At 39.2% G+C, this 26,358-nt stretch overlaps 2 protein-coding genes and 2 long non-coding RNA genes across 11 annotated transcripts in view; 2 read left to right on the top strand and 2 right to left on the bottom strand.

Annotated features, from left to right (window-relative positions):
- LOC124307929 (segmentation protein cap'n'collar) overlaps positions 1-25,838 on the top strand; it is a 123,018-nt gene extending 97,180 nt beyond the window's left edge. For 5 of the 8 annotated variants that reach the window (XM_046770124.1, XM_046770120.1, XM_046770126.1 and 2 more), the window contains exons 6-13: positions 477-717; positions 981-1,208; positions 22,149-22,437; positions 22,540-22,688; positions 22,825-23,004; positions 23,155-23,253; positions 23,355-23,719; positions 23,889-25,838. In XM_046770124.1, the coding sequence (XP_046626080.1) occupies positions 477-717; positions 981-1,208; positions 22,149-22,437; positions 22,540-22,688; positions 22,825-23,004; positions 23,155-23,253; positions 23,355-23,719; positions 23,889-24,056 (1,719 nt within the window). In that variant the 3' untranslated portion in view covers positions 24,057-25,838. The remainder of the gene's footprint in view (positions 1-476; positions 718-980; positions 1,209-22,148; positions 22,438-22,539; positions 22,689-22,824; positions 23,005-23,154; positions 23,254-23,354; positions 23,720-23,888) is intronic. The other 3 variants (XM_046770122.1, XM_046770121.1, XM_046770123.1) reach the window with 3 other exon arrangements.
- On the bottom strand, positions 1,638-5,733 carry LOC124307931 (ATP-dependent RNA helicase vasa). Its single transcript, XM_046770128.1, has 4 exons — positions 5,595-5,733; positions 4,652-4,707; positions 2,407-4,224; positions 1,638-2,231 (listed from the first exon to the last, which is right to left on the bottom strand). The coding sequence occupies exons 2-4, from the start codon at positions 4,697-4,699 to the stop codon at positions 2,148-2,150; spliced, it is 1,950 nt and encodes a 649-aa protein (XP_046626084.1). The 5' UTR covers positions 4,700-4,707; positions 5,595-5,733; the 3' UTR covers positions 1,638-2,147.
- On the top strand, positions 4,434-6,597 carry LOC124307932 (uncharacterized). The gene is made up of 3 exons (XR_006908891.1): positions 4,434-5,597; positions 5,683-6,032; positions 6,276-6,597. It is a non-coding gene; the product is annotated as an uncharacterized LOC124307932 (long non-coding RNA).
- Positions 6,609-9,324, bottom strand: LOC124307933 (uncharacterized). The gene is made up of 3 exons (XR_006908892.1): positions 9,197-9,324; positions 8,642-8,782; positions 6,609-8,545 (listed from the first exon to the last, which is right to left on the bottom strand). It is a non-coding gene; the product is annotated as an uncharacterized LOC124307933 (long non-coding RNA).
- Positions 25,839-26,358: the final 520 nt, after the last annotated feature.

Below are 26,358 nucleotides of genomic sequence, written 5' to 3'. Positions count from 1 at the left end.
ACAGCGGGGTTCCAAGATACTCAGAGCTCCGGCGTTTCTGGATGTGACACGCGTCATGTGACCCGCACGCTGTACGCGACATCAATTCTACTGTACGACAGGTGACAGATGAATGTCTGAACCGAGACAAAAAATGTTTTTTTAAAAAAGGTATAAAACAATAAAGAAAAAGACAACAAGAAATGAGCGGATATGATTGCTTTGATGCCTCCACGACAACGACATGTGTCTCTGCACTCGTCTCTTTCACATCCCTCTCGTAGCTTCTTTTCTCTCCTTTCTCTCTCTCTCTTTCGAAGCTTTCCTCCACGCAGCGCCGAAGACATCCTACATAGTTTGAAATAACTTGGCGCGATACTCCGCCGAGTTTTTGGAATCTCCATCTAGACCGGTGAAATTTTGGTTAAGCACAATATAAACTTCCTTGTAATCAATAAACTGTTGCGTGATCGAAGGAAAAACTGTTTTGCTTTCAGGGCCGTATGCCCTTTGTGCGCGCAATGAGCATGGAACAGCGATGGCAGGATTTGGCTTCACTACTTTCGCTTCCGGGTGCTCCGGACCACTTCGCTCATCCGGGACACCCAGGATATCCAGGCCACGGTATATCACATAGCCACTACGAGGCACAGCGTAATGTATTGCTGCACAATGCAACTCTCGCCCCACCAGTCGGAGATCTCAACTCAACCGGACCTTATCCTCATCATAATGTTGGTGAGTATCGTCGATGTTGAATTTTGCAGCGTATCGCTACACAAAATCAGCATTCCGTTTTCCTGAAAATATTTTATTTAAATTCCGTCCCTCGTAACAAGTGAAGTATTCAACTATATCCACGATCAATGTTGTAATCAAAGTATACGATACTAACTCGGTTTTGCTAACGATAAGAAAAAATCAAAGAATAAATTTACGTTGCTATTTCGTTTGAATTTTTTTTTTCCCTTTTGTCTGAACTAAACTGCTCACTGATGCAGGGGGTCCGTCGAATCTTGGATCAGCAGTGGCGACTTCGATGAATTTGACCAACAGCAGTGAACCAATGGGTGGAGCGGACAATTCTGGTTCTTACAAGGCTGAGCCGAACGATATGATGTACTACCATGCGCCCTCCTCGGATTCCATTAACCAAACCACCGATGGATTTCTTTCGTCGCTCCTCAACGATGAGGACTTGCACCTCATGGACATGGCCATGAACGATGGTAAGTACCCTTGTGTTTCGCTACATGATACAAACAGCATTAAAAATCCTTCAAGTGGTGAGAAAAACCAGAATCTACGATGTTTTTGAACGAGATGAAATTGGGAATTTTGATTGCATGGATAAGATTCTTTCAGAAATAACTGTGTGAATAATAATCACTCGACGTGAATGAAATTCAAAGTGGCTGGATCGTAATGTGAAACTTGAATTTATCTTGTGTCAAAACTTGAAAGAAAACTTCATTCAACTCATCAATTGATTAACTACTTTTTGATACGTAGACAAATTTTTCACTTCATATAACTTATAATGCGATCTGGGAAAGGATATTTGAAATGAAAGTAATCATGAGACACGAATCATTAATTATAAAAGAAAATTTATTTTATTATCATAAAAAAAGGTATATAAAAATAATCCCACAAAAAAACAATATTTTTTGTCAACGCGAAGAGGTTATAATACACCGCGGAAAGAAATTTATTCAAATTGTTCATGTGTCGCCAGATTTTTACTGACTCTATTTAACTGAACACCAGATAACTCTCATTTTAAAATGAAATTTTGTAATGAGTCAATAGGTTATAATAAAACTAAGAGAATATTAATCGTTTGTGGTGACACGAGACCCTTGAATAAATTTTTTTTTTTCAGATGTATACAGCCCAAATCAAAAAAATGTGTTTATCAATCTTTAGCCGGTCAAATCCAGACTCGCTTACTAACGTAACATCTTAAAATACTATCTTTGTACGTTTAATGGTAAATTTAGTGCCTAGCACCCATCCACTTGTCACGTAAAGCTAAGTGTTTATAGCTTTACATTTAGTCTTTGCTCAAATCGCTTATACCTAATTAGACTTATTGGCTAGATCTAAATGTGGAATATATGTTACATTCCTGGTATCACTTGGTATGTATCACTTGGTATGTATCACTACCATGCTTCTTCAGCTTCGGCGGGAGCTGAAGCGTAAGCGCTCTCTGGGTATGAGTCCCCCTCTCCACCATCATTTTCAAACTGTAAAACAACAAAATTTCGAATCAGATCAAAGTACTTCATAAACTTCTTTAAACTTGAATACCGCAGCAGTTTATAAAAATAATTAATACGTTTTTAAATATTTGACGTTCATTATCCAGTTCTAGTCAAAACCCAGATTGCTGTATACATTCCTAAAATAATTTTTACTCACTCTGCGAACGTCTCTGCCACCAAACTTGCTGGATCTGCCTGGAGCATAGCTGCCCCCTCCACCACCAGATTCGAGCCACGCTGGAATTGATTGGTTAGCCTGCTTCAAAATCTTGACTAGATCAACTACGATCCCTGAATCTGTTTCTGAGTCAAAGAAACTCGTTGCACGGCCGCGATTGCCAACACGCCCAGTACGACCAATACGGTGAACGTACTCATCGATTTCCTTGGGCATGTCAAAGTTAATGACGTGGGCCACACCTTTGATATCAAGACCTCTGGCAGCAACGGCCGTTGCAACTAGAATCGGCATTTTTCCAGATTTAAAATCACGAAGTGCATCCTCTCTCTCCCGCTGTTCACGGTCACCATGAATAGAAGTCGTTGGATAATTGTTGTCTGATAGAAATGCAGCAATGAAATCTGCCGTACGTTTCATTTCCACAAATACTAGTGTACGTTGAATCTCGCCTTTATCTTTCTCGGCTTCCAAGGTTTCCCTCAATTTTTCTCGTTTCTTAAACTTGCTAACCTCGTGAAAGTTCTGCTCGACATCTTGGCAGGCTCCACCAATTATCCCGACAGCAAGGAACAAATAGTTATCCATGAATCGGCCAGCTAATTCTTGGATCGCGGCAGGGAATGTAGCAGAAAACATCAAAGTTTGTCGATCTTTTCCTTTTACCATAGATTCGTCATCCAGAATCTTTTCTATGTCTCCTATAAAACCCATGTCTAACATCCGGTCAGCTTCATCGAGAACAAAGAAGCGCACAGAATTGAACTTCACGCATCCGCGTTGGACAAAATCCATTAGTCGACCGGTTGTCGCAACCAATATGTGGCAGCCACGGAGCACTTGGCTTCTCTGGTGACTGGTTGCAGTCCCTCCATAAATATTGACACACCTCAGAATGGAATCTTTTGCAAACTTTCTCGCTTGATCGAAGATTTGCGTAGCAAGCTCACGTGTAGGCGCGACTATGACAGCTTGTGGTTCACAATGGAAGTTATCAACCACCAATTCTTTCGGCTCGTTCAATAGTGTGTTCACAATTGGTACCATAAATGCCGCAGTTTTTCCAGAACCAGTTTGAGCACAGGCCATTAAATCTCGATTTTGCATGACTATTGGTATCGCATACTTTTGAATAGGCGTAGGCTTTGTATATCCTGATTTCCTGATGTTCTCTAATAGAAGGCTTCTCAGGCCAGCTTCGTCGAAAGTGTTTATAGGTTGTGGTGCATTTTCACCACTAACGCTTACTTCAATCTTGTCGTACGCATCAAAATTTATCCCCATCTCTACGCCAGTACCAAAAATGTCTGCGTCTTCATTTGATGGTTCCGGCGGAATATAGACAACAGGTGCTGGTTTGTCTCCATTTTCTTCTCCGCCACTGCCCCCACCATTGTCGTCATCTCTCCTACCACCTCGACCTCCACCTCTCCCACCCCCTCTTCCTCTGCGAGATCCTCCATCCTCGCCATTAGCATCTTCATCTGCATCGGCATATCTACTTCCACCGCGACCACCTCTGTAACCACCTCTTCCTCTGCGGGATCCTCCATCGTCGCCGTTATTGTCATCATCCCCATCTCCGTATCTACTTCCACCATCACGGCCTCCTCTGTAAGCACCACCGCCTCTTCCACCCCCACGTCCTCTGCCTCCACCTCGACCACCACGTCTGTCCGAGTCCTCATGTTCCCCTCCATTGTCAAATCCATTGGTGCTTTCTCCTCCCCATTCACCGTTATTACTTCGTGGTTTGAAACCACGACCCTTGCCATAGCTGCGTCCCTCGTCAGTATACTAATTCAGAAAAATAAAAACTTGGGATTAGTTAAAATTTGGACAAAGTTGCACATATGGCTGCAGATAAGCATGAGAATGATATTGTAGGAACGGAATGAAAAGAAAAAAAAAAAAATTGCAGACTATTTTACTCAGGGTTTAGATTTCTTTCAAGCTCATCACACTCAATGCAAATGAGAAGGAAAAACAGAACAGCAGGAGGTGTACACACCCGATATACACAAGATATGCCAGACTCCCTTCCCAATACACATTGGTAGATTGCTTAACAAGCACTTTCCAACTGCGAATTCAACTTTATAAGATATCAAAAGAATATATGTTGTATCATCATTTAACTTGTTTTAAATTAATTTCATTTGACTTTTAAGACCTTTTGAAAATCAAGCCCAATCATTAATACAGATTCAGAGAATATTCTCACCTCTCCAGTACATACTGGCGTAGAGTCATTATCGTCCCACTCATCCATTATTGAGCCTAGCGAGGGAAGAAAAATTAATTACTTTTAAAATAAATTTTTGATGAAATTTCCAAGATTCACTATCAAGAGAAGTTAGCCAAATTCAAGCATGTTAATTAATAATCACAGTCCTATCGAAATCGTGATTTGATACACAGAAGATAATAGTGGTTTTTTCACAATCGGATTAACTTATTTTGGTGAATATTTCTAATGTGTACAAATGAAGTATAATTTTCTCTTTTACGGTAGCTTCATCATCTGTTTGACAAATTTTTCACTGACAATATATACCGATTATCGTTTGAAGTGTCGTGATGATACTCAGAGATTGACAAAGTATTTTTAGTTTCACTTGACCCAAGATTTCTAACAATTCAACAAATTCGTATTCTATGACGCGTACGTTTCGCTAAAGTATCAAGTGGACCACGTGGGGGGACAGCGAAAAAACATTCGTTTTCAAGAACCCGTCGTACTAGTTTTAAAAATCGCGAATTATAATGTGAGAGGTTGACACGCTCGATAGTTTCGTATGGGCTTGACTCGCAGTACAATCAGCTTGAATAATTTGATTCCATAATTATCTAGTAGACACGCGGAGGTTGAAAAAATAGCACGATCGCAAAGGGCAAAAAGTATCTTGCAAAATTTTACCACCTGAGGATGTAGAACTAAACCGAATTTGATGAAAATCAACCCGGTCAAGTCACGGTTATACGTGGTGATTTATAATAACCGATAGTAAATAAAAGGATCAATCGTAAGAAGTGTCGACTTTTCGAAAGACGAAAGGGTGAGGAATCGTGGAATTTTCGAGAAGGATGCCAACACGTGCTGGAAGAAATCATTCGATTCGGCACCGCACCTGGTCTATTTTAGCAAACAATGATGGCGTACTTACTAGGTGTGTATTTCGCGTAGATAGAATGTTTTCCGATAAGATTACAGCTAACAGGGTCGTCAACTGGCAAATAATATCTGCTTCACAGATAGATGCCTCCTCTTCCGAAAGCGTAGACGTAGTGTTGTGCCGGTCCTACAGCAAACAAAACTCGCAACGTCTCACGGGAGAAAAAGACGAGCTCAACGGACAAAGCGTCGAGCTAATCTGACTCGGCAACTTCAGGCTTAACCGGTTCCCGCCGCCGTGTATCGAACCCACCGAACCTTCCCAAACGCCGTATTGCGCATGCGTCAATCCAAACTGCGACTCATGCCGCAAGGGCGTCGCTAACGGAGGCGTTTCAGCACTGCGCAAATATTCTGTTCCATACTTCGGACCGTTGAATGAGAATAACGCCCAATCAACATCGAGAATTACTTCTGGATCTACCTAAAGGTACTTTCCGATTAAAAACAGTAATTCTCATCGTAACTACAACGGTTACTATCTTTTCGCACAAATTTTCTGAATCAAATCAATTCGAAGTAAACGTTGCAATATATCGCTATAGATATATCAATGACATCGGAGCTGGATCCTGCTGAAAGATCTGTGTTTTAGTAAATTGTTATCATTGCTGAAGCTTCCATCGTGCAGAGTTCATATCGGGATAACGAATTCACTATGGTGTTGTGATAGGTGTGGCAGCGCTGAAGCGTACGATAAATAGAGAGAGAAGAAAGATCAGAGACGAATTTCTCTTCCTGTAGGACGTACGTCGTTCCATAGAGACAGAGATGGCTCCCCGATCTTTTTTCTCTCTCTCTATTCTACATGAACGAATCAGATGGAAGACTTGGAACGCAAATCGGTTATTTCTTATCAAACCTCAAACCAGATCGGCTGACCCAATTAGTATCGTGCTCAACTGAAATTGAGCGTACGAGGCAGTCAACTCGTAAACGTAACTTATTTACAGTTCGTGTACTGTGAGCTGAACGTTTGTAGGGTGGGATATTTTTGAATTTCGTAAATTTTGTCAAATATTCATAACAGCTCAGATCTACGGATCAGTTGTCTTATAATTTATGCTTTATTTCTGTATAACATCACGCAAATTTTTCTAAAAACAAGAAAATTAAACCGTTAAAGATAAAATCGAGCATAATATATCATTCAATTTTTATCGATATATTTACATTCACACACGATTTAACATCTGTAATATAAGCGTAAAACAGTGAGCCCCAAAACTATTCCATTGGCATTTGAATTCAGGATTAAACAACGTAATGCAAAGAATGATATAACGTTTTTCCACAATTTCACATAGCGTCTGGAGGAAAAAATAGGCAGAGACGAGCGAACGATATCTGTTTACAATTATTTGAACAGCTTTACGCGAATTGGTCTATATTGTATGAATACGTATCACACGTAACATAGATTATGTACCCAGAATCATGTGTGGGTATCCTTAACTGAACTCGTAACGGGCCATTAATTTTGGAGAGGCAAGCGACGGCGGAGGCGGGGGAGGATCGGGGGGTGGGGGAGGGTCATATTAAGTAATTCATATTTTTATCTTTCATGAGAAGCACTGCACGGCAACAGTAGAAGTACTGTCGTACATACATAAAATGCTGACTCATTGCCAGTACTATTTTACAATGCGCTTCGCAGGCCGCAATGTCCTTGCAGTTCTATGTTTGTTGGGATGTTGCGCACATGCAAATAGTAACCACATCAAAGTCTCGGTAAGGCGAAGATTGTAGGTACTGTCGTTACTCGAAATCTGTACACGATAAGTATACGCCGCTTACGGTATTGTAAACAATGTGGGTGAATGCAGCGTCTTTGATTGAAAGAAAAAAAAATATGTCTCCTCATGTTCACTTTTCCTCTCGCGTATTTTTTATTCCCATATCGCCGAAGTTATTGGAGCTCTCGTTTCAAAGTGCCTACGCGATTATTTCAAGCGGCAATACATTGTCGCTATCTTTAACCACAGATATCCTCGTGACCTTTTCAGCTGAAGCTTACAGCACGTCAAGAGAACTGCGAGTACCAGCCTCACGTTGCATACAAAGTTGCTGATTATTGTATTATGATTATACTGCATGGGAAATCATTCGATATACATATATACTTAAACAAGGAGAAACTATAATATGTTGTTGTTGTTGTTACTATATAACGAGCACCAAGCACAGCGTTAGCCATTTGCATATTCTCATAACTGTGACAATAGCTGGCAGTCTGATGTTTTTGCGAGAATGAGAAGTAAGATATCGGTCAACGCCGTTATCAGAAAATACATATATTGTTTTTATAGGGCAGGCAATGGCTCTGTATTTTTCAATTAGTTATTTTAACACTATTCTATACTTGCGGTGATAGTTAATTTGTACCAGCATGAATTTATTAAAATATTGAGAGTTTGTTCCAAAGTTCAATAAATGGGGTCTCAGCCGGTTTATTAAGCTTCTGATTCGGTCATCGACATGTATGTATTATTACAACGCGTTATATTATTAGTATAATAATATCGTTTGAACAGCTGTCAACCATAAGTAGTGTCGTGCAACATTGCGTATCTTTTATAAATCGAATATGAATGTAATTGCGGCACCGATCGGTCTTCGAATCCTTCACGCATAGGTAGATCTATAGTTAAAATATTATTCCACTGCGCGGACTGTATTCACAAACTCTCATCGCCTGGAACGTTAAAATTATTCAGTATTTCGCACACACTCGCTACTTGCGGTTGGCCAAATGACAGAGCGCGAGTTGTTACTGCAGTCCCATCGTTGACTGGTGAAGTGGTGAACGCGGGCGGTGACTTCATTAACAGGATCGCTATGTTCGATGTAAAAAGTTGAAATTTGGTGTCGAAGTAACATCTTCGCATCCCCAGTTTAATCAGCGTATCATCGATCTCAACAATTGAGTAAATGGCCATCAATCTAATAATATCACAAAAAACGTATTTTACCGTTGCACTCTGTGCTTAAAATCATAAGCGTATTTTAACCCGGAAATTCTAATTACTTTATACTCACGTTTACAGGAGAATAACTTTTACAAACATGAGGCGAATGATGATAAAGTGCGCAATGAACCAACCAAAGTCGCGGCTTACTCGATAACGCTTCGTTATTTTTGGTGTTGCACACAAGGTTGATCGTGGGTGACACAGAATTCTATGCAAAATCGTTCAACCATCGATGAACTTAATTCCCACGTTTTAGCATTCACACTTTATTACCGCAATTGCGGTGTTTGTTAAAAACGTGTCGCAAAATCTCGTTCGTCTGGTCAACCAGTGTCCGTATGTATAATCTGGGTAGGATTATTGGCACCCACTTCTACAGTAAACTAAATTATCAAAAAATTCAACCAACTGCGTCGTAAAAAGTAACGACAGAATTTCAAACCCGTATAAGCAGGCCTTTTTATTGCCGGAAGTTGAAGAGAAGTGCGGTATGGTAATAATAACAACATGGAGGAACCAAAGAAGGAACGTTTTCTTTTCTCCTTATCTACCGTCCACTGCAGGGCATAGCGAAAATCATTCAGTGTTTGGGTTATGGGAAAACTACGGTTTATGTACTTACTTGGGATTTTTAAACAAAGCGTGTCCGTCCCATCAGCCACTTGAAAGTGAAACCGTGCTCTGCGTTTCTCGGTCTGCTTCCAGGCACCCATATAAATATACGTTCCTTCGGTTTCTGGCATTGCGATGTGCATGCGTACAGATTGGGATGCGAAGTGCCTCTTGAAGGGCAATTGGGAGGGTATACAAAAGTTGGCTCAGGCCATGCGGAATCTGTCCAAGGCTCCGCAGACCCTCCGAATATTTCCCTTTGTTAATTTACCATGAATCTAAACCTCCGTCGGCGTTTTTTTTTCGCCCTTCGCTTACTTTCAAGAAATAGAAACGACGCTCGTTATTGAATTGTAACGGAACACGATACCGCTCAACGATCGGCTCTGGCTAATTCTGTATCGTTCGCTTAATCGCGATAATCAGTGACCCTAATTTCTGCAATTGATATTGCGTAATCGTATCGAGATCTCCGGTTCCACCCGATCATTCACACGTAGGTATTATCGTGCAGAATTAACAATAAGTGTAATACGAATAGTTGCCTGCTTGCATGATCGATGACGTAGAATTACTCTGTGACAAAAATTTTAACGACTTATCAGCGAAACTCTTGGCCAATTAAACTTCGAAAGAGAGTCGATTGAAAACGTTGAATTACGTACACCAACATTGATCGCCTTTTTCAGACATCTCTCAGAAATATACATACAAATTCCGCGCAGTTTCGCCATCTATATATGCTATAAATTTATTTATACTTATATCGTACAGTTTTTCCGGATTATAATCTTCAACAAAATCTCGTCGAAAATAAATGTTTTTTTAATTTCCTTCAAGGACATTATTATACCAATAGCTTTTACGGCGTTTACCGTAGTCTTACAATCAGTTGGATCAACTTACCCCGTGATTCGTTACTCGGAACTTATAATCCACATCCGCCAAATATTGTAGGTACATAAATGCGTACACTCCACGTATACTCAAATAAAAATTTACGTATAATATCCTCTACGTATTAACGGCGCTGTAAAACCACCGTTGATGTTTCGAAAGATCTATTATTTTTCTCGTGATAAATTATGGGCACTGATTATTTCCTCGTAAACTTCATATTCTCTCTCTCTCTCTCTCTCATTTCATTAACTCGATGCGATAAGTTGCAAAAACTCGTCAACTGCAGTCTTATCGCTATGCACTTGGCGAATGCATCATGCATTGATCTTTTTTCACGACAGTTATACGTTTACAGTTTGCAGTCCCTGACTTTTCGACTAGCGGTGAAACAAGTTGCAAGTTTCCTCCCCTTAACCCCGTCACTTATATCTATTACCTGATAACAAGATTAGATGTTATCACAATCTGGATTCACTAATTAGTGACAGAATAGTACTACGCACATTTATATAAATATAAACAGTCGACAGTTTCGTTCAATATATTCGGCATTATCATTATATTTTTCCTTCTCTTTTATTTCCTGAAGATTTTGCCATAATTTCAGCTTAACCTTTTCTGGAGCAATGAAGATAAGCACCCGCAATAAAATCTCGCGATAACTTTTTTCATCATCACGACTTCTGGGAATACCTCAGACGTATGTATGTGTACATAATACACGGTACATTGACGCGGTTGCAAAAACTGGACCCTTGGGAGTTTTCGCCCCGTCATACACAAGCCGGAAAAAAATAATTAAAACAAGGAATACTCGTGCATTAACAGATATTCAAATGCTTGTCGGTGAATATATAATAAAATCGAGTGTTTACAAGAAAGATTATTAAGTGACTCGCGTATCGTGCGTCGGGCAGAATATCCTGACTGAATTTCGTTTAAATACAATACATTGTATATAAAATCGTATGTAACTGCTTCTGTAATTCCAGAGGTCAAAGCACATGCAGCGTGAACTCTAGAATTATGCATACGTTGGTACATATATATGTACATATGACTATTCCATTTTTCTTTATCGCCGCATAAATTAGATGCTATTTCTGCAGCGTATAAAACGTACATAGAAAAAAGGTGGATACAAAATAACGTATTTGTTAGAATCAACCGAGTCAGTTTATAGCGCTGTCGCTTGCAAGATAAGCTGAAAATGAGAACAGAATGATTGAACTTTGAAGAGCTATGATACCGAGTGATTATTCACCCACGCATTATATATACGTGTATAGTTCACATTACGTACATACGTAATGTACAATTCTAGATCAATCGTCTTCGGATTGTAAATTTACCTATTTATTTTGTGCCTAGAAAAAAATTCACCATCTTTGACGATTTTCCTAGCGTAATAAATGCCGTCGTTAATTGCTCAAGATATCGAGAACGATTAGGTGTTTACAGTACATAAATTACGCAGGCGCGTCTATACGTTTCCATCGACACAGAGTACGTTCGTATCAAACGTTTATAATCATATTAACCGGGGATGTGATCCGACTAATAAAAACATCGCGTCGTTCGTCGTCGTAACGAGTTAATCACGGATTGTAACAACGGATGATTGTAAAAACTGCAGATCATTTGTATAATACGCTTATATAACGATGGTGAAAGAATGCATTATCATGTCAAAACTCAAGTGTGAAAAACATTTGTATTGTTTAACCGTACTACGAAGAAACTAAGATATATGCCATCAAGACGAGAAAAGGAAATCCTAATATTATAAAATTTCTAAACGACATGCCAATAAATAACATCACGCGTAGAGACAGTGGCAAAGTATGATATTTACGGGTATATCCACGGTGAATTTAACCCGGTCAGACTTTTACTATCCCATAATAATATACACGTATGTGTATTATAATATACGAAAGTATGGGGCTGGATATGTCTACCGCCTTCAATGGAACCAACGGTAAGATATAACGTATGTATGTACGTATATGTATATGTATGCAGGCAACAGGTTAATCGTTGATCGCTGCTGTTTGTAGCCACACGCAATCAGTTGTACCTGATGAGCGCGTGGAAAAATATTTATACCGACTGTACTTTATCATTCATAAAATGTACAGTTGATACAGTTGTTTCGATTCAATCGTCGTTTGTCAATGCCAATTGACGATGGTGGGTGGGATAGATAAAGGAATGAATGGAAACCGAATGGGGTACGAGACAATTCCACCTGCGACGATTAGCGTTTTGCTGACGTATACAATGTACGTCGGCACGTAAAATTAATAAGCTTACTCCACGCTGATTCAATTTTTTAAGTCAAACATCTTTCTTGAGGGGGCAACAATTATGATGATTAGGGGTGGAGGGTTAGAAACGACGCAGCAACGATGCTGCTGAATTCTCGTAACGATGCCCTATGCTTGTCTATCCCTAATTTTTCGCAACGCTACCATATTTTTCATTTCAGATCATACCCGCATCCTTGCTATTACCAATTATTATTTCTTCTTGAATGCAAAAGAAAAATAGACACTAATAATTTATCTCTATAACTACAACTAATTAGCAGCAGGTTTCACTTCTCTCGGGCAATTTCTTTACTTCTCACTCAAGACCGGATATCATCGAGACAACTAATAAACAACATACATACGCGTATTAATACACGTATCGACGGATATACACTTGGATCGGTATTTTCATTCGAATCACGCGAGCTTCGTGGTTGGGTATATTCAGGGCGTCGGTGGGACGTAAGTACGATTAATACACGTAAGTGTCTAGCTTCGTATTTACATCGTAAGACCCATAGAGACACAAGCTACTCGGGTTACACACGTTGCGTCACGCGTCGTACGACACAAGAATTTGTCTACGAACGGGGTTTTTTTTTCCCTTCTTTCTTTCTCTCTCTCCTTCTCTTCCTCCTACTCCACGTCTAATAACTAACAAACGTCAGCAGATTTTCAGTGACGATCACGAAATTTCGCCGGCGGTGGTTGAGGGGGAAAAAATAAAATAAAAAAGAAAAGAAGAAAAAAATAATAGTAAGTATAAACGACGAAAATAGCGCGTGAGAACAGGACACCGCAGCAACGTGGACGGGAATCGGTGAAGTGGGGGGAGGGAAATTAACTACGTGCAATTATTGTAACTCGATTCTCGTCTCGATCGTACGATTCTCATTCAGCGAATAGGCTAATTGTTATCGCCGAGGCGTTATTTCATTTTACCTGCTTATGCATATTATTATACAGTTGAACGCAGTTTTCGGCAAGCCTACGAAGACGTGCAAATATCATACGTACTTGCATATTATCATATATTATAATATATTATTTGAGACGGGTAAACGCGGCCGAAGGGTCATTTAAGCTACGCTGCTGGCTGCCCGGCGATGAGACTGACTCAGAAATCTGGTTTCTTTCGTTGAGTTGAGTCGAGTTGAGCGTACGAGTCGCGTGGTTTTTTTTGGCGTCACGTGACATGATCCGTTCACAAAGAGCTTGCGTGTCACACGTTGCTGGAGTATAGATACATACGCAATACGTCATAGTTACCGCCTGCATACACAAGTTGCACGTACATCACGTTGTAGCAAAAAGCTCGCCAACTTCCTCGAATCGCCTCGCCTCACTTCGGGTTTCACCGTCAGCTTCAGCTTCAGCTTCAATGTATATGTACCTTATTACACATATCGTTTTGCAAAGCGTATCGTCGTAACCTTAGAATAGGAGTAGATGAAACAAGAGAGCAGAAAGACACGATGTGAAATTATTCCAAAGGAACCAAAGGAGCCGATTATTTTTCACGCATCCAGCAACAGCGACTTCTTTCAGCGAGATTTTATTTCGTTTTTTCTCCCTCGTCAAGGTTACTTTTTCACATTCCTAATACAGTGGTGTATAATGAGCACCCTGATTCTAGTCACGTGAGTCACGTAGGTGATAAATAATCCGACAGTTTTGATCTTTTGTCGTTTCAACGTGACTCTCTGACTCTGGTTGTATGTATCATATATGCCATCGATATCGACAAATAAACATCTTGACGTATGTTACACGGATACCTCAACGTGGCGATCCGTAATATGCCGTATATCAATGTGTAAACGTCGTTCACGTGCTCGCGTAGCACCTACACGCGCGCACGTAAAACCACGTTTTATTTTTCACATGGTGAAAATTGCGCAGCAGTGTGCCTGCCGTATGTGAATATTATGGAAAAGCGGCAAAGATTATCGTCCGTAAACGTGTAATCTGCGATTGTTCGTCAGCCGTCGAAACGTGCCTCGGCATTGAACGGAACTCATTATTTTAGCGGTATCTTCGTCAAGGGAAAACGACGCAAGCGCGCTTTGCGTGTCTTTATACGTACACGTGTACAGTACGTTGCTCGAGAAAAGAATTAATTGCAACGAATTTCTGATTAGCCGATGATTCCGGTTCCCGGTAATCCGTCACTGCAGCGTTGTGCAGCCAAAGACGCGGAGTAAGCGAAAACCATCTTGAATATCGAGTTCCGACCGCGTGTTATCTGCCGCAGTGAAACACCGAACCTCCGACCAAGTTCTTCTCTTTCAGTTCCCTTTATACCTACCGTCAGACCGTCATCTCAGTTTCTCGCCTTATCTATCTTCGTACAATTCCGCTCTGTTATACACGTATACTATGTTTCTTTTTATAATCGACCGTACCCCCTTTCGTTCTATGCAAAACGTATCAATTTTTGCAACGAGATTTCTTCCCACCGCTAGGTGAACTGCATAATACTACATTAATTTGATTCAATTTTCAGACCAGACATTATCGTTATTTTTCTCCGGTCCTCCCAACCTTACCCGACCACTCCGTCTTGACGTCTTCGTACAGATTTATATTCAAATATTTGTTTATCGCCATCGTATACGCAAATGAGGTTACCCGTTGTTTGCGATCACTTATGACCATATTGTAAATGCACGCACAACATCTGACTATATGTACGTAAGTAAGCAAGACAAGTGCCGTGTACGATACTTGTCGAGAAGCTACGAATCCTGCGCAGCTTGTACCATCTTTGTCCGTGAGTCGAAATCGAAAGTATACCTACTTCTGTCATTTTAGATTTTCCTGCTTAAAAATCCATCATTTATCGAGAAATCGTGAGAATTTTTTACACCGTACAGAAATTCGAAAGGCAACTATTTTTTTTATATCGGTTGAAACCTAACAATTCTGAACATGGACTGCACCGTTTGTTGTATGGATTTTTAACCGATTGAGAATCGATTATTGTCGCATATTCACGCGGATTGAAAACTGTTTTAATTAGACGACGTACGTGTAAGGCAGAAATTCTTTAATAGGCACAGATTAATCCTTAGGCGTATCACAGATCACTCTGCGCTGCAAAGTCCTCTCTCGATGTATGACTCAGCTGATATTATATACGAGATATATTCATGTACCTACGTGATTCGCCGCACGTGTATGCACAATTTTGACGTATAATCAGAAATCGCTCCGGCGAAAATGTAACGGTGACGCAAAACATTTTGCACGCGATTCTCTAGTCAAATAATCAAATGATATTTATCAAAATTATAATTAATTCACTTATTACTGTCGGGTGAAATATTACTTCTTATCTCAAATCTAGACAGTACCGCAGGTTTCTGTAACGGCATTGAATTTAAATTTCTCTATTTTCATGCAAAATTTTTTTCAGTTACATAATACGACATCAATACGTGCGTGAAACGATTTTACTCACTGTTAAATATTACAAGTATCGCGGTATTGTGCGACTAAAAATTCACATTGAAGCAACTGAAAAATATCATCGTAATAATAATTAAATACGTACAAATCCCGGGACCTGTACTATTTTTTCAATAATCACATCATGGAGTATAAAAAGATTCTTTTTTTGCAAAATAACGTGTAGTTATGTGTGCGGATTTATCATATGTTGCTGTGAATGAAACCGGGAGAAAAAGAAGCAACGCGAATATCTACTCATTGTCGGCTTGATACCGAAGTGATCCGGATGTGAAGAAGATAACAGCCCTTGAAAATGATTAAGACGAATAACAAAAGTATACATATAAGTGACGCTATCAGAGACTTACTATATACATTACACGTATCGTAGACCTCGGCACTTTGAGAGACCGCAAGGCTGCATAAGGTTGGAATCGAATTAAATACCGTCCTTTATACTTTTGCCGCTGACGAAATTTTAATAACGATTGATCTCGGTCAGATTTCCTTTCCTCAATGTCGTCTCATGTTTTTATAAAACCCGACGATTTATTTTAATTTATCATTTTCCTGTGTAAAATAAATAATATTCTTAATTAAATCATACTTCTGCCTCCTCCGGATGAATTTCTGTGGACTGAGCGTACTATGTGAAAAATATTCATAAAAATATGTATTGTGTTCCAAGGTAAACGACTTAACGATTGCGTGGAAGAAAAAAAGAAGAAAAATTCAAGTGAAATGAAATTATTCTGCATGCCGATGATGATTGCTAAAAAGCGTAAAAGACCCTTATCAGTGTCACGTTGCTACATGTGACGATAAGATAAAACCATACGTCTCGAGTGTAAACAGTTTAATACCCAGTGACGGGCTGCTACTGCTTCTCCTATTCTCAGCCTGAATAATATTATATATACACATTTATGTGTATAGAGATGCGTACGTGGTACGTGATGCACGACGCATGTTTCGTAGTAAAATATTAAATGAAATTGATATAGACATGTGTATTGTATATTTTGTACACGGTAAATTAATCATTCCGTATCATAGGAATGGTCGCATAAAGGGATAACAATCACGTCGGTATCATGATCAGAATCAGCATGGAAAATTTTACATTATATGCGCGACCAGCTAATGTCTAGGAACATGTATTGTGAAAAAAGCATAGAAATTTCCCAATTATTGTATAAATTTTGTAAGAAAACCTGTAGCTAATTGCAACGGAAATAACTCTTCTTTTTTTCACCAACCTCCGTATAGTACGGTTGACAAGCGAATTATATGGACATATTTCGATAAAACGGAGGATTTGATGATCGATATTCGTGTTAAATTTCCAGGTACATTGCTTCGAGGAAGAATTAATGCCTGTTCTGAAATACCGAAAATTGGAAATCCGTAGATATGTATAACTTGTTTTCGACCGGTCCGTATTATATTACAATTTCCTCGTTGTGACTAATATCAGTGAACGAATAAACCTGAAATACTGAAATAAAAAATAAAAACTAGAGAGATAGCCTTCTGTGCTCTTGAGCGCTAATTTTCGTTCAGCCGTTCGTGTTCTTCCTACCCAGATACGAGTGCTCTGGTGTATTTTTATACAGACAAGGCACGATAGTCAACCGGTACGTTTTTCTGTTAATAATAATACCAATGTATGTATACACTTTGAAACAAACCTAGTCGTAAAGAGGTGCGAGTGTAGAAACAGAGAAGAAGAAAAGTATAAAATATCACTGTACGATGTTTCTTATATGCATGAGAAATGTTTGAAACGAATGAAATCGAGATTGAGTAGCGCGAAATAAGGCATGCGAAATAAAACACGCCGGATGGAACAACATTTTATCAATCGGGAATTCTGACGATTGCAGCCTGAGGAAAGAAGGGACGTGGAAAAAAAGAAAATAGTCCAAGACCGAAGTGAACCGCATCGAATGACGTTTCCGAGACACCGTCATGTCAGTTCTCCCCGAACGCGGCCGGCGTCTTGATCTTCGGTTACGTAAGGATTTATATCTCTCGCCTGCTGATTCTCTGATCAAATAGATCGAGCTACGTGTTCCCCTATCGGAAACATTCGCAACTCGCACGTCGCGTATATACACGTATACACATAGGTGCGATCGTGTTCGAATTATGGGGCGATATTGCCGCGAAATTATACTTGGCGACGCATGTTGGAAGAAAAAAAAAAAAAAAGAAAAGATCGTAAAGTCGCGCGCGCGTCGAAAGCATGCATACGGTAGGTAATTTTATAACACCGCACCCGCAGATATTCCGACCGGTTGATGTATCGTTGAAAAAAGAATCTCCGTAAAAGTTTCGCGCTGCGGCCCGCCGCAAGAAAGAACGATTAAATTACTCGGTTAAAGTCTGGCTCGTGGGTGCGGCGGCGAAGTGACGCGGAGCCGTATATTAATCGTCTTATCGGTAAGGCACGACGTATGTACGTATGTACGTGTATTATACGGCAAGTGCATTTTTTTTCCTCACTTGGCACGTACGCGGGGACAAGAGAGGCGTCGCTGTGTTATACTATACGCGAACGTTATCGGCGCGCGACCGCGGCAGAATCACTCCGGGGAGAGAAGAAAATCGTGTGTGCGTCTAACTGGCCGAGGACTCGCGGAGTGCCTCGAATTCGTTTCATTAGAGCTCGCGACGTTACGGGGGCAAGTCACGAATAACTCGAGACCGACCGCTCTTCGCGATTACGCGATTACGCGATTAACGCACTCGCTCGCGCCGCGGACGGGTCTCACATGCGTATTCTTGGATTCTTCTTAAAATAATATTATTCGCAATTATTGCCAAGTGCACGGGTACGCTACGGGAGGCGGCGAGTAGGACGAGGTAATCCAGGATCATTTTCACAGCTTTTGTACCAGTGCTCACGTGTATAACGATTGTGGAAAAATTCGCTTTGCCTGCGATTTCGTGTGTTGACATCGGAGAGATTATTGCGAGAAATTATGATATGAGGAACGAACGATAATAATTTAACGAAACAGACTCTGGGAACAAACAACATCGTCGCTTCCGAAACCTCGACGGCGACTCAACAACACTGCGCCAGTCGAGAGGTGGAGTTACGTTGATATGCGAAGTCACGTCACACGAGGAGACGACCGACTCGCTGTTTATATTGGAGACACCGAGAATAATCGTTGCTGGATATTTTATAAAGGAACGTCATAAATACAACAGCGGTTATATCGACTGTTGGGAAATATGTATCGGTACACACACTACAGCATTTACTACACGGCGAAGATACTCGAGATTTAGTACCTGGACGGCGGAGGAAACTTGAAACTTGGAAGAGGAAAAAAATTTTTAAAAACACCCAAACCGTTGCTCTATTTCGAACGCTGCAGGGAGAATATTTCTGTTGCGGCTGTTGTTCGCCACTCCAGTTTCTCGCCTATCTACGCTGCCTCATTTTTACCTACCACGTATCTCTCTCTCTCTCTCTCTCTCTCTATCTATCTCTCACTCCCTAACTTTTCGAATCTCAGTCATACCGAGTCGGTTGTATATTAATCTGCATTGTTGCAGGTGCTAGTGTGTGTAATATATCGAGTCACCCATATTGGGCGATTAATATCATCGATCATTATTGATCGTGGACACTAAAAATTATTATACGCGTATAAACTACTTGACACGGGTGTGTCTTTTAAGAACTTGTGACAATTATTTAGAGGATTACGACGTTAAAATTCGTCAATATAAATAATATCGGAAGGCTGTCGCTTCTCAGGAAGCGTGAATGGCGACCATGGGAGTCATTGTTTACTCACCGAGTAGGTATATTAGGTACTTTAAAACTAACGTACTACGTTCTAAAATCGTTATCCCATCCATCCCCCGGGCTATTAATTTACAGCGCCCGTCGTTCCTTCAAACATTTTTTCCGCCATCGGCATACTTTTATATATATATATATATATATATGTATACATTTATTATACGTCATAGATGCATCACCGATTTTTTCAAGCCTACTTACAGTATACAATATCACTGCATAGTTTAGCCGGGTAGAAAATCTCCTCCTTTCGTTAAATCGTAGTGAAAAAAAATTCACCCGGAGGATGTACGTTCGTTGCCTCCGCGCACATGCTCTAGGTATATAATGCATGCTAATTAGGTCGAAAGTAAACGAAGAAACGCTCGGCGACACAAGCACCGTCGTAGTACGTACACGCGTAGACACAATCCATGTATTCAGACGTGTATCGTTTTGTAAATTTTTGAAAGTCACGCACGATGACTTGCAATGCCCTCGAGGAGTTATTTTTGTAAAGCCGGAAACGGTGTAACGCGTTTACGTGGCATGAGCCAGAGCGGGTAAGACAGAGTCTCCGAATCATCAAAATCACACGGTCGTAGTCATTGTAAAAATCATTTCACGCGCATATCTGCAATACGTGTCCCTTGAAAGTATATCTGTGACCGTAAGTTTTCGAGTCAATGGTCGGTCGGCACGTGAAGAAATATTCAACGATGATAAAACTACGTGAGACACTGTGACAGACTTGTCGCTGTTGACGATGAGGGGGGGGGGATGGGGGCGAAAAAATAAAAAATTTGATTGAAAGTATGTAGTGCTATAAAACTTTATTACTCGTCGGAAGAAGAATAATTTTAGCCCCTGCGTCACGTTATACTTATATACCTTATATACCTTATATGCATACCTATGTTCCATCACTCGTGCTGTATGCCTATACAAAATAGCGTATGCCTATAATGTATGTATGCGAGCATGTTTATATCTATACTTCCACACGAGAGCAAAGAACGTCGCTGTAATAAATATATTTCGCCTTAGGCATATACGTGTATATGTATGTACATATATACATATATGAGCTGTCGAGGCGTCGGCTCATTCACTCAGGCCTCGAAAGTTGTTTTCTGTCATATGTTTAGTGAATGTTTCTTTCAGCGGCGTGTTTTCATTTATTCATTATTTAATTGTTTACGTATTCAAAAATGAAATTTTAAATAACGCTGCGATTGTTGTCAGCGTCTTTCATTCCCCGAAAAAAACAACAACAAAAAAAACTAACGAAACAAATACGTACAACCTGTATGGAATTTTTTATTTCACCAGCGATCGGACGGAAGGCGATGCGATATGTATCATTCCAGTGGAATTTCGTTATCTCTTAAAACATCCACGCACTTTCAATTCTCGATACACGTGTCGCATGTGTGTATGTATGTAGGTATGCACATACGAACATGACTATATACAGAGATTGCTCACTATTGCTAAACAATGAAAGATGTGTTGTAATCTGGCGGCCGCTATTTTTTTTTCTCTGCTATTACAAAATTTACGGTTGACTCAATGACTGATCTGTTCGACTGGAATGCAACGCGTGTAGAAATGGAGTTTTTTTTTTTTATTTAATTAACGTCTCGTCATTCTCATACGATGTAGGATTCATTCACTTGGTTTGCGGTAACCGTTTCGGTAACCGGTATTTATGTTTACCAAAGTACTTTGTAATGTTATAAAAATACTGTTAGCGGCGGTTGCATTAGCTTTCAATATTATCGCGTATTAAATATTTTTCATATCACTATCGCGGCGATCTTTCGAACGCGTAATTTGTCCACGCTGAGTAAATATAGCAAGTTTCTGAAATTCAACCTGAATCAGCAAAATTTTATCGAAAGTTCGCGAAATTTTTTTTTTTTTATCTCCGTTATATCAAATAAGTGAGTAATCGCGCTAATTAATTTTGACAACAATATACATATATATATATGTATATATGTGTGCCTAAATATATCGCCTGCATTAAAATCAGGAGGAATTTCATCGCCCAAATTTTCATCCATTTGGTGGTCCGTATCTGTAATCTTGTTTAAAATCTCATAGCGATATAAATATTTTCAACTGTATGTATTTAGATTGTACCATCTTTGCCACATAAAGATTGACATAGATACGTATAATTAGTATTACATTGGGCAAATGCCTTTTGTTCCATTACAGCTACTCCATTTAAATCGCTCGAACTAGTTTTATACAATCATTTCAGTAAAGGTGCCTGAAAGATTTATCTCTGCCATTGATGAAGAATTTTAAATTCTGTTAAAATATTGGAGAACGTTGCAGGACAAATATCTTGCATTGCGTTGTAAGAAAATTTCACTTTCTTTGGGTTCAACAATTCTTAACCGTCTCCTCCCACTTTTCGCTGTACAACTCTGCACTGCGGAACTAGTGATTTAATTTTTCTTTCGTATTTTTTCCAGGCATGTACACAATGCGAATGTTGGACCACAACAGCAACAACGCCTCGGGACCAACTGGAGCCGCCGCATTGCCTGGAGTGCAGTCAGCTGGAGGTGCAGCGACAGGTACTCCTGGTGTGACAACCCTTGGTGGAGTCACCGACGAAAGGATGGATGCCTCTAGCGACAGCGCAGTCAGCAGCATGGGAAGCGAACGCGTTCCCTCGCTTTCTGACGGAGAGTGGATGGAGACTGGTTCAAACTCTAGCCACACTCAAGCAGACTCTCATTACTCGATGGATTATGCCAGGTGGATAATACTCTTCTTTCCAATTCTGACACTTCTTCTTTTTACCAGTCTGTCAATCGGACGAATATTTTATCCAGATGTTTGACGTAATATACATTGCAGCAAATACCGCATGCCGTATGACTACAGCTATTCCGCGGCTGGAAGAAACGGCACGTCTCCGAGATGTCAATCTGAACGTGCAATGCCACCTGTAGCTCAGAAAAAACACCAGATGTTTGCCAAGAGATACTTCCAGGAACAAGGCACTGGTATGTATTTTTAATTACCAAATCATTGCTTGAGAATTGGCATAGGCTTTATTGTAACATGCTCAAAGACGTTTCAGCATGACCTTGGAGTTTATTCCACTCTTAATTTAATGTAATTTTATCATTCACATAACAGGCTCATCCTTAGGAGCCACTGCTCACCCAACAACCCCAATTAAATATGAATACAACGATAGCCAAAGCGTGGGTGCTGGAGCACCTGGAAACGCTTACTCTGGCCCCATCGAGGGCGCAGCAGGTCCTCAATCCGAAATGAAGTACAGTTGCAGCCTCGACTCTTCTCGTCACCATTCTGGTAAGTCTCAACAGTCAAGTAGCAGTTATACTTTTTTTTCAACACCAAGTACAACAACATTGCTTGAAAGAGAACTGGAATAAAAAATTTTGTGAATGATCAACTTTCAACAGAATAAAAAGCTCTAATCATTCGCTAATTGTTTTGCAGGCAGGTCAGCTATCGAACATGTCCAGCACAACCATACGTACCACATGCCAGCTGAAAGTTCTGGTTCAATGCATCGCTGCTTGTCACGCGATAAGAAAGGTAGAGTAACAGTTTAGAAATCTACTGATAATATTTTTACTCGCAAGCTGAGTTAAGCATGAATTTTCAAGTATCAATTGTTGAAAAAAAAATACTTTTAGCTCGCAAGTCTGAAGGAGAAGAACACTTGACCCGTGATGAGAAACGTGCAAGGGCATTGAACGTACCGATCCCTGTTAACGACATTATCAATCTACCAATGGATGAATTCAACGAACGTCTTAGCAAATATGATCTTAGTGAGGCACAGTTATCTTTGATACGCGATATCAGAAGACGTGGAAAGAACAAAGTCGCCGCACAGAATTGCCGCAAACGAAAACTTGACCAAATTGTCAGTCTGGCAGACCAAGTCAAAGAGATGCGTGACCGGAAAATGCGATTGATTCGAGAACGTGATTTTATGCTCCTAGAAAGGCAGCGTGTCAAGGACAAGTTCAGCCAACTGTATCGTCACGTTTTTCAGGTGAATTGAACGTTTTATTACTGATTATCGACCTACGCGGGGAAAATCTGAATCCGATTTGCAATGCAACTTTGCTTTGTACTAAAATAAAGTGAATTCATTCGGACAGTATGTGAATTCCTGTTTATGGTCCCAAAACTAACGATAGTTTTTTTTTTTTATCTTCCAGTCCCTTAGGGACCCAGATGGCAATCAGTATCATCCTTACGAGTACAGCCTTCAACAGTCAGCGGATGGAAACGTTCTTTTGGTGCCCAGAAATCAAACAAATAACCATCATCCTCACAATTCGGCTATAGAACCGAAAAGCAAACCAGATCCAGAACACAAAGAGTGAATTTTCTAGAGACTATAAGCGAATTTAAAGATACAAGATGTTCTTACCAAGTGATTGAACACAATGAAAACAGAAACTTGACTGTGTAATTGTTAAAATCTGTGGCCACTGAAAATATTGATACATGCAGGTATATACATACCTATCGATATATACGTGTTTTATCAAATTCAGCAGATGATAGAGATTGTGAAATGAAGTACGCCACCTCACACTGTTTATCACGTTGCGAATACCCTTACAAACAACGAATTAAATTGGTAGAATGATTTTAATCAATATCTTCTGTAAATACTGCCGCAAGAATGGTATCCAGATAAAACTGTCGAGTCGAAAGAATCAGACGTACAAATTAGCCTGCGATTTCTTCTTTATGTCTTAGTTTATGAAAACAAGCGCTCATATTATAGAATTTTTTCCCTTTCAAATTCATCTTTTCGACTAGTTCGGAAAGGTGTTGTAAAGTATTTGATATCGACAGATCATTAATTCAAAAATTCACAAAAAGTAAAATATAATTGCAAAAAACTTGAAGTAACCTGGATAAGTCAAATTTATTGATCAATGACCCGGGAAATTATTTTATCAAGGTTCTATTGATTCCCAAATGGTCTTGTTTGTATGCTTGATAAAGAGATGTGATTTTCTTTTCTCCAATGAAAGAACGACACTAACGAGATTGTCTTTAGAAGTTTAGATTATGAGAATACTTTAATTGTATATTAAATACAAGAAAGCTTATAGTTTTATGCGAATAAAATGATCTACGAATAGTATACATATTCGAAACTACAGTATGTTCTTCGGATAGATGGAAAAATGTAATTGACTTCAGTAAACTCACCGCGAGTTTAAAAGTAACGAAAATAAATTAAAATTATGCCCATTACTTTATGAAACGTAATGTGTGTAATTTTGTTCAAGTACAAGACTTGAAATATTCGTATAATAATTATTTAAAGTTGCATCGAATGCATATTAATGCATTTATATGCAGTTATTATAAATATAAGAAATTATGGTTGTTTGATAAAAGGCAAATGCTTGAGGTGTTGCCTGGATAATGAAAGATGTAAAACAAATAACAATAATATTAATAATAATATTAATAACAATAATATAATAATACTTGTTTTTCTCTAAATATAAACATCAACACAGGCAATTATTTTGCTTTAATTGGCACGCGAGACTGACGTCCGTTCACAAAGTACTAATATAATATAATGTATGATAAGAAGAAAAAAAATCGATTATGTGAATATATTAGCTCAGATATATTGCTACAATACATAAGTATGTACCGATTATATTGATAAACGTAATAAAAAGCATATTTTTATAATATAACACATAAAAAACATTCAGGTATTTCACATTTGCCTTTTTATGTATATATTGATGTAGTTAGTATAATTTTATATATATATGAAATAAAATAAATATATGTTAAATGAAAAATAATAATAATAATAATAATAATAATAAAACATTGCGGTTTTACCAATAATTATTAATTATTAACTGTTTGCTAAGGTTTACATAATAATGATATACGTACGACTGGGTGTAGGATGGCTGCGTACCATATGTGGTAGGAAGAGGTTTGAATTGTAAACTTAATTGGCAACAGATGGGGTATAATTTAGATACTATATCTCGTAGTACAAAACGGTTTGCTCGAGTTTGGTTTGAACTGATCTTTTCATACCTCTACCCACCGCCGAGTTTCTATATTGTGTAATAAAGCTGGAATAATAAACCTCTGGGGAAATAAAATTATATCGCGATGGTTTGTATGTGCGTGATATTTTAGAACCCCTCCACTTTAGTCTAATCGATCGTTCGATGAGCTGAAAGTTATTTTGTACTCACCTTTAGATGACACAGCTGGATAAATAACTGAATAGACGAACAAAAATTCGTTAAAAGAAAAAACAACATAGAATAAGATCAAAAAGATTAATTAAACGCCTGTTCATCATATGAAAGATGCCACGACGTAAACGTGTGAGCTGTTCTAAGCGTGCTGTAGATATAGATATAGGATGAATAAGTTATGTAAATTAAAATGTCACAGCTAAATTAATTATGATAATTAATTAAACAATAACCCTTTAATACCATTTAATTATAAAACTGCAAAACTATAAACTAAGATGCTATATTTGCAGTTGTCAGCGTTACGTACATAGGTATACATTATTATATTACTCTCTCTCTCTTTGTAGATCCAGTGTTTTGTACTCAAACTTTGCAAATTTTGCTTATTGCGAAGTCTATAACTTGAGTAGTAAAATGG

This window comes from Neodiprion virginianus, chromosome 6 (assembly GCF_021901495.1).
Source record: "Neodiprion virginianus isolate iyNeoVirg1 chromosome 6, iyNeoVirg1.1, whole genome shotgun sequence".
NCBI lineage: Eukaryota > Metazoa > Arthropoda > Insecta > Hymenoptera > Diprionidae > Neodiprion > Neodiprion virginianus.
The sequence above is the reverse complement of the archived record's forward strand: the minus strand, read 5'-3'. Positions and strand labels throughout refer to the sequence as shown.

Coding starts and splice junctions, on each gene's coding strand:
- LOC124307931 (XM_046770128.1), bottom strand. CDS start 4,699: ATGGATGAGTGGGACGATAATGACTCTACGCCAGTATGTACTGGAGAG. Junction 4,225..4,651: donor CGCCAGTATGTACTGGAGAG/GTGAGAATATTC, acceptor TTTCTGAATTAG/TATACTGACGAGGGACGCAG. Junction 2,232..2,406: donor GTGGCAGAGACGTTCGCAGA/GTGAGTAAAAAT, acceptor GTTGTTTTACAG/TTTGAAAATGATGGTGGAGA.